At 41.3% G+C, this 8929-nt stretch overlaps 1 protein-coding gene across 3 annotated transcripts in view; it reads right to left on the reverse strand.

Annotated features, from left to right (window-relative positions):
* LOC109830499 overlaps positions 1-8548 on the reverse strand; it is a 12952-nt gene extending 4404 nt beyond the window's left edge. For all 3 annotated transcript variants that reach the window (XM_020397766.1, XM_020397765.1, XM_020397764.1), the window contains exons 1-5: positions 8472-8548; positions 8194-8271; positions 1445-1515; positions 986-1276; positions 452-512 (exon numbers count right to left, since the gene is read on the reverse strand). In XM_020397766.1, the coding sequence (XP_020253355.1) occupies positions 452-512; positions 986-1276; positions 1445-1515; positions 8194-8248 (478 nt within the window). In that variant the 5' untranslated portion in view covers positions 8249-8271; positions 8472-8548. The remainder of the gene's footprint in view (positions 1-451; positions 513-985; positions 1277-1444; positions 1516-8193; positions 8272-8471) is intronic.

Raw genomic sequence — 8929 nt, forward strand, 5'->3', positions numbered from 1 at the left:
GCGGGGGAAGGTGGCTGGGGAGCGTGGAGGTCAAATCTGACGACTGGAGGAGCGGATCTGGAGGACGGAGGGGAGGATCTGAGGGTTTAGCGAGATGGGGAAAAGAGGATCTAGGGTTAGGGGAAAACGGGATTGAGGAGGATGGTGAACAGAAAGGATGGGGTTGGACACAAGACATACGGGACTACTAGTCCCGTATGATTTAATCAGGGGTTAAATCATACAGGACTAGTAGTCCCGTATGTTTCGAATCGCCTGTTTTTTAAAATCAACCTCTTTTTACCCTGTTGGCAAAAAAGAGATCTATTTTGCTAAATATTTAGCAAAACGGTCTATTTTGCTAAATATTTAGCAAAATAGACCAAAACGGTCTATTTTGAAAAAAATTCCACAGAGTTTTCATACTAAAACAAAAAAGGAGAATACGTTAAGAAGGATAACAAAACCTTACATGATACTTCACTTGATGCATCAGTGATTTCCCATCCTCCTATTGATGCAATGTGAGATGCCTGCAACTCAAAAGCAGCGGCTAAATCTGAGTACCTAAGTTGTACATGAAAACAATGTTCAAGGATAATGTTACCGTATGGCATTACACTGAGGTCATGTAATCAGAAATCTGAACGATGAATCTGGTAGTTACTAATCCAATTTGGAAATATAATTTCAAAGGGCATTCTTAATGGAAAGTAGATGTGCGCAATTGAAGTACACTAAAAATTAAATAGAAATATATTTATTTGTCTCCATAGGAAACAACTCTATTCTTTGTTTAGTCTGATTAATTCTTATTTAACTTATGCTATGTACATTCAAAATTATTTTTCGAAAGAGTATAATTTTATTTGCATTCTGGTGTATTTAGGTAGGAACAAATTCGGGATCAGGAGAACAATAGCACATTCTACACTCCAGAAAAATGTAATGGAGATATCTTCACAAGTTCAAGAAATTAAAGCTGAAACTTTTTGATAAAGCTAACCTGTCGAATTAAAGCACCAAAAGCAAGAAGCAAACCAGATGTAATGATGCAAGCTTGGAGGACAGAACTTCTTGTCGCAATTGGAATTGGAGTACTTTCACCTGACGTTTCACTTTGTTCTTCAGTGCTAGTATCATTACCGGTATCAGCTTCTGAAGTGTCTCCAGATATATCCTCCAAGCCCTTTGAAGGAAATGTCGTACTCTGTAAAGTTCTTGTTCTGGATGTTTTCCCAGTTTTCACTTTCTTGTTTCTCCGAGATGCAAATGTTTTAACTTGAACAACAAAGTTCTACAGAGATAAGTTTGCTCAAATTAAAAGAAAAGTGATCAGAAATTGCAACATTAAAGAACTTTCCTCTTCTCTCGAGTTCCGTTACTAACTGGATTAAAAATGCGATGTTGAAAATCTCAGAACTTTTGGGCAAAACAAGAGATTTGAAATCAAATTATCACTTACATTGTAAGTATTAGCATGCAAATATTTTCTTCCTGGAAAGAGACCACCAGACTTCCTACCTGGTTTGATATCTTCAATTCACACAAGGAGCGAAATCGATCAATAAAATCAGGCATTTACCGATATATAGCATAACCAATATAAAGAGAAACAATAACCTCAGAATAATAAGTGACTAACTAACTTGCCTAAGTTATGCGAGGTCAAAATTAGTCAATATTATAATTTTAAATTTAGGGTCTGTTCGGTTATTTCCTAAAAACCAAGAAAAACCAAGAAATGGAAATGAAAAAGGTGAAAATCTCAAAAAGTACTATTTCCTCCATTTCCATCCCTAAAACTCACCCACAACATCTAATAAAATATTATTTTCTGTTGCACGCAGCGGAAATTTCGGCAACACTTCGGCAGCACAACAAGAGAGTCAGGTCGCAATAAGAATTCCTGTTTCTCAAAGGGAACAAGAATCTGAAGCCTAATATCCCATCAAAGTGGGATATTAGCTCTTCCTCTCGTCAGCTCTAGGACTGCGCGTCGAGGGAACCTAAAAAGCTATTACAAATCACACAAATAGCAAGACAATCAATTTTTACGTGGTTCGGCAAATTGTCTACGTCCACGGGGCAAGGAGGGGGAGATCTACTATTAGAGGGAGAGAATATAACTAGGGTTTATAATCACTCACAACTAAAACCCCCACACAAACTCTCAGATCCCTCACACAAAACTCTCTCAAAAGGAAGGCACAAAAACCCTAAACAGAAAAACCTCTGCTTTTACCCGCCTTCACAAATTCTCCTGCTGCGATTTCCAGCCGCAGCCACAAAAATATTCCCTGCACTTGCTCAAAAAATTAACCTAGGGAATCACGGCTATTTATAAGTTGTGCTGCAGAGTCGGGTGGGCCAGCGCTTCACATGCAAAGAAACGGAATCGAAGCCGGGTGAGCCATCATGCGAAACGAGCAATTCTCCCAATTCTCCCACGCTGCACGTGGGTGTGAGGCCCCCACTTCCGTTCGTTCACAATTCTCCACCTCGGTGAAGTTTTCTCAAAACTGAGCCGACACCAAAGCAACCAAATATCCTACTTGTTGTGTCCAATACGAACTCAATCCACAACAAGTCGAGAACCCGAACGAGAGTCCAAACAATCTCACCCCCCATCAAAAAATCCAAACCGGATGCATCTAAAAGACTGCCTACGTATCCTCTTGCCCAAGGAATCAAGCCGAACGTAGTTCACCCAAATGGCCGCCAACGGCCTCAACAATCATGAATATGCAACAAGTTTCGACAATGACCAAACTTGTTGCTCGGAACCACTTTTGTGAGCATATCTGCCGGATTATCCTTCGTGTGGACTTTCACAATCTTCACATCGCCATCTTCAAGAACATCCCGAACGAAGTGATAACGAACGTCAATGTGCTTCGTCCGCGCATGAAAAATCCGATTCTTCGCCAAATAGATAGCACTCATGCTATCACAATGAGTAGTGACGGACCTCTGCGATATACCAAGTTCCTCTAAAAGTCCTCGAAGCCAAATAGCCTCCTTTACAGCCTTCGTAACTGCCATATACTCTGCCTCTGTCGTAGACAAAGCCACCGTCGATTATAAGGTGCATCTCCAACACACCGGCGCACGGGTCAAAGTAAACACATACCCCGTAGTAGACCGGCGCTTATCCAAATCCCCGGCATAATCCGAATCAACATAACCAATGCACAATTATCCACCTGTAGTGTCCCGCTCATAAACTAAACCAACATTGAACGTACCTTGAATGTACCTCAAAATCCATCTCACGGCGTCCCAATGACCCACTCCTGGATCATGCATGTATCTCGAAACCATGCTTATCGCCTGTGACAAATCCGGTCTCGTACATACCATTGCGTACATCAAGCTCCCAACCGCACTCGCATATGGAGTCTTCGACATCAACTCTCTATCTTCAACTGACTTCGGTGAAAGACCAGCTGAAAGCTTCAAATGGGCTCCCAATGGTACACTAACTGGCTTCGTATCCATGCTAACATGGAATCGCTGTATTCCCTGCAGCTCGGAATCTCAATGGCTGAGTCATATATATTTCTTCATCAAGATCATCATGAAGAAATGCCGTTTTCACATCTAACTGATCTAATTCCAAACCATACTGTGCCACCAAAGCTAGCAAAATCCGAATCGAAGAGTGCTTCACCACCGGAGAGAAAACCTCATTATAGTCAATACCTTCCTCCTTTGCATAGCCCTTCGCAACCAACCTAGCTTTGAACCTCAATGGAGTGCCCTCAATGCCCTCCTTCTTCGTGTATACTCACTTACAACCAATTGCCTTCCGCTCTTTTGGAAGCTCAACAAGCTCCCATGTATCGTTCTTATGAAGAGATTACATCTCCTCCTGCATAGCCACCTGCCACGAATCAGCCTCTGAACTCTGCTCGGCCTCTCTGAATGTAGTAGGCACCAAATCATCGATACTCTCTACCGGAAGTGCATACGCAACTGTGTCGGCATACCGTGCTGGCATCAGTATGTTTCTCCTCTGTCTCCGAACCGCAATAGAATCCTGAACCTGAGCCGTCGGTTCCTGATCCTGCACATTTGTACTCGTATCCTCCGTGTCGCTGTCGTGCTCGCCTGGCGTCACCTCAGTCGACACCTACATGGATACTGTACCATCTGGACAATGTGGAGCTGCATCGATCTCCACCACCTGTGATATCTCCTCCGTCGGGTCGCTCTCCACCGGATAAGAGCTGGGAAGCTTCAAGATAGAAGCCTCATCGAATGTGACATCCCTACTCAGCACAATCTTCTTATCCACTGGATCCCAATGCTTGTATCCATTGACACCACGCTTGAATTCTACAAATATGACCTTCCTAGCTCGAGGTTCTAATTTATCAGTTCTAACATGATAATATGTAGGACACCCAAATACCTTGAGCTGGTCATAGTCATGTGCTGGCTTTCCCGACCACATCTCCATAGGGGTCTTCCCCTCAATCGCAGATGAAGGCAGCTTATTAATGAGGTGGCTCGCATATGTAAGTGCCTCAGTCCAAAAGATCTTTTTCAAACCACTCTGCGACAATAAGCATCAGATCTTCTCCAGTAAAGACCGATTTAATCTCTCTGCCACCCTATTTTGCTGTGGTGTATGACTAACTGTGAAGTGTCTCTCTATGCCATCGTCTCGACATAGCTGCTGAAAGGGGTCAGAAGTATACTCACCACCGTTGTCGGATCGCAACGTCTTGATCTTTCTCCCAGTCTGCAGTTTCAATCTTTTTCCACTCCACAAACAAATCTAGGACTTCACTCTTCTTCGTCATGGTGTACACCCAACAACGCCTAGAATAGTCATCTACAAAAATAACGAACCAATATCGACCACCAAGTGATGCAGTCTTGGTGGGACCCCAAACGTCTGTGTACACGTAGTCCAGGATACCGCTCGTCTGATGAATGGCAGTCCCAAACTTTACCTTCGTCTTCTTGCCAAGAACACAGTGCTCACAGAACTCAATCTTTCCACTTTTGGCTCCCTTCAGTAGCCCCTGCTTGCACAATGTCTGTAGTGATTTTTCACCTGTGTGCCCTAATCTATAGCGTCAAAGTCTGCTCATGTCCGCTTCTGAAATAGCTGAAGCAACCTGGCCAATCTCGGTGCTTCCCTTCAGATAATACAAATTCTGATTGCGAACTCCCCTCATCACCACCAATGATCCATTAGTAACCTTCGCTATAGCGTTTTCGAAAGTCACGGACTACTTCAACTGAGATAAGATTTTTCTTCAGTTGAGGAACAAATCTGACCTCCTTCAACTCATGGACTACTCCATCGTGCATCCTAATCCGCACGGTACCTATCCCACAAACACCACAGGATTGATCATTTCCCATGACAACAATACCCCCGTCAACTTTCTCAAAAGATGCAAACCAGTCTCGCCTAGGGGTCACATGAAAAGTAGCACCGGAATCAAGCATCCAATCTGATGCATCCACATGGTTCACCTCCGGAGTAATCAGTAGAGAAAAGCACGAATCATCGGAATCATCGGAATCATCGTCTTTCATAATATTCACCTCATTGGCCTTCGGGCCCTTTTTCTTGTCATTCTCCTTCTCCTTGAGCTTCGGGCAATCTCTCTTCCAATGTCCCTGTTCCTTGCAGAATGCACATTGATTCTTTGCTAATTGGTGGCGGCTTCTTAACTTTGACCTTCCTCTATTACCACCTTTCGGATATGGGCTTCTACCTCTCGTCGACAAGGCCTTGCCTGAAGTGCTAGCTCGGGAAGTCTCCTTATCCTTCATCCTCAAATCGTAGTTCGTCAATGCGTTAGTCACTTCACTATAGCTGATAGAAGATCTTCCATTTAACAAAGTGAGCACGAAGGTATCATACTCCTCATACGGTAAGGAGCCCAACAAAATAATCGCCTTATACTCATCCGATATCTTCTCATCAACATTCGTCAAGTCTGACAACTTAGTGTAGTTGTTCACATGAGCCGCTAGCGAGGTGCCTCTGGATATCTGAAATCTGAAGAGTCTTCGCAGCAAGTGCATCCTGTTCTTAACACTCTTCGTGAGATACTTGTTGTTGAGAATTTCCCACATCTTCATTGCAGACGTCACCCCAATCACATCATATTTTAGCTCCTGTTCCAAACAGGACCTGATCACCCCACAAGCGTTCCTATTCATCTTCTCACATACCACCTCTTCATATTTAGGTGGCCTCTCGTGGACCATGATGGTCTTTTTCAAATTCTGAGCATTGAGCGCATCTTGTACGTCGCTCATCCACAAACCAAAGTTGATTTTGTCGTCATATTTCACCACACTAATCTTAGTGTTCTGAAAACCAACTTGTATTGTACTCGCCATCGATTTGCTGCTTTCACCTTCTTCTCCCATTGTAAACTAACTCCAAATTATAGAAAAAGAATAAATTTGATAGAAATTAGGAATCACCCAACTGAACCTTAGATTGGATTCCAAATAGATTTCCTAACCACACGAGGAAAGAGAAATCTCCAACGGTAACTCCTAATGCTATCTTCACCGAAGCCTAGACTCCAAGAACCAAACTTCACACAAAAATCTTCCTCCACCAAACTCCAAAACCCTAGATCTGAAATCTGGGCTCTGATACCACTTGTTACGCGCAGCGGAAATTTCGGCAGCACTTCAACAGCACAACAAGAGAGTCAGGTCGCAATAAGAATTCTTGTTTCTCAAAGGGAACAAGAATCTGAAGCCTAATATCCCATCAAAGTGGGATATTAGCTCTTCCTCTCGTCAGCTCTAGGACTGCGCGTCGAGGGAACCTAAAAAGCTATTACAAATCACACAAATAGCAAGACAACCAATTTTTACGTGGTTCGGTAAATTACCTACGTCCACGGGGCAAGGAGGAGGAGATCTACTATTAGAGGGAGAGAATACAACTAGGGTTTACAATCACTCACAACTAAAACCCTCACACAAACTCTCAGATCCCTCACACAGAACTCTCTCAAAAGGAAGGCACAAAAACCCTAAACAGAAAAACCTCTGCTTTTACCCGCCTTCACAAATTCTCCTGCTGCGATTTCCAGCCGCAGCCACAAAAATACTCCCTGTACTTGCTCAAAAAATTAACCTAGGGAATCACGGCTATTTATAAGTTGTGCTGCAGAGTCGGGTGGGCCAACGCTTCACATGCAAAGAAACGGAATCGAAGCCGGGTGGGCCATCATGCGAAACGAGCAATTCTCCCAATTCTCCCATGCTGCACGTGGGTGTGAGGCCCCCACTTCCATTCGTTCACATTTTCATCCAAGAACTCATCCACATCATCTATAAAATATTATTTTCATCTAACCACTCATCCATCACATCTAATAAAATATTATTTTCATCTAACAACTCATCCATTACATCTAATAAAATATTATTTTCATCCAAACATCACTCAACTCATCTCTTCTCATCATTTCAAATCACTCATATCATCCAATAAAATATTATAACAATTCATCTCATCTCATTAACATTTCATTTCTTTGTTTTTATCCCAAAAAATTGTGAAAACACTTTTCTTAAGTGTGGGTCACACCACCCAATAATACAATGACAACTCATCTCATCTCATTTCATTTCTTATTTTTAAAAATGAACCAAACAAAAGAAAACAATAAACTACAGGAAATAGGTTTCTTATAATTTATTTCCTTATTTTTTTGGCCAACCAAACAACATCAAAACTAGTTTTCTTAAAAAATCACTCACATCATCCAATAATAATGTGACAACTAACATTATTTTATCTCCATTTTTTTGATTTCCTTCTTTTTTTAGCCAACCAAACACTCCCAAACCAATTCTTCATTTTAATAGTTTTCCATTTCTTTGATTTCCCTCTTTTTTAGTCAAACAAACAGGCCCTTGAAAAAAAAACTCATTGATCAAATAATGAAACAAAGAAAGCAAACTTAAATGGTCAGGACAACATTCATCACTTTGTCACCAAGAATGCAAGCTTTAACTTGAAATGGTGTAAAGATTTTCTGTGCCAATAATCAATTATGTCAAAGAAACTGCATGATCAAGATTTACATTATAAATGAACATCTATAAAATATCTTGCTGACTGAAACTTTTTTGCTAAAAATAAATACTTGGAACTTCTTATCTCAATCTGGGGATAAAATAATGCCATTGTAAATAATTTACTAGACGAACCTCTCAAGGAGACTAATGGGCAGCTGCAAACAACATCACATCCACTCCTCATCATCACTGAGTCGTTAGTAAACTTTGCTGCACATCAAATAAAGGGCAACAAAAAGGGGTTTCTTTGTAAGAGTGCGAGCATTTGCTAAGCAAGATATTGTTGAATTTGAGAATTTATGGGCATAATTGTTATGAAGAAAGAAAACCCATCTCATTTCAATGGATGAACAATAGTCTGATAAAAAGAGTTTGAAAAAATAAAAAATCAAGGAGTTAGAGGAGAAGACCTTTGTTCTGAGTTGGGTAGTAGGAATAAGCTTGAGAGGCTCGGATTTGTTTATGGGGTGCTCATAGTGGGCAGTACACGAGAAGAAGCAGATGAGGAGTCCGGGACCAGGGATTTATTGAGGGCTAATTTCACATAACCCCCCAGTGCTTTGAGGGTGTTGCACATAACCCCTCTAAACTTTATTTATCCCATATAATCCCCTTGAACTATGGAGTATCTCACAAAACCTCCCCATACTTTAACTTATCTCACTTAACTTTCCCGACAATAATCTATAAATAACTAAAATGTCTTTGATTGAAAAATCCCAAACCTTTTCTTTTGTCATTTACATACAACATACACCCTCCTCTAAATTTCAATTTTTTAATTATTTTCAAATTACATGGAAGGGGTTAGATGAGAAACTTTTATAAGTTTTGGAGGATTTTGTGAGACGCCTCAATGATCCGTGTT

The sequence above is a fragment of the Asparagus officinalis genome, chromosome 2 (genome assembly GCF_001876935.1).
Source record: "Asparagus officinalis chromosome 2, Aspof.V1, whole genome shotgun sequence".
Lineage (NCBI taxonomy): Eukaryota > Viridiplantae > Streptophyta > Magnoliopsida > Asparagales > Asparagaceae > Asparagus > Asparagus officinalis.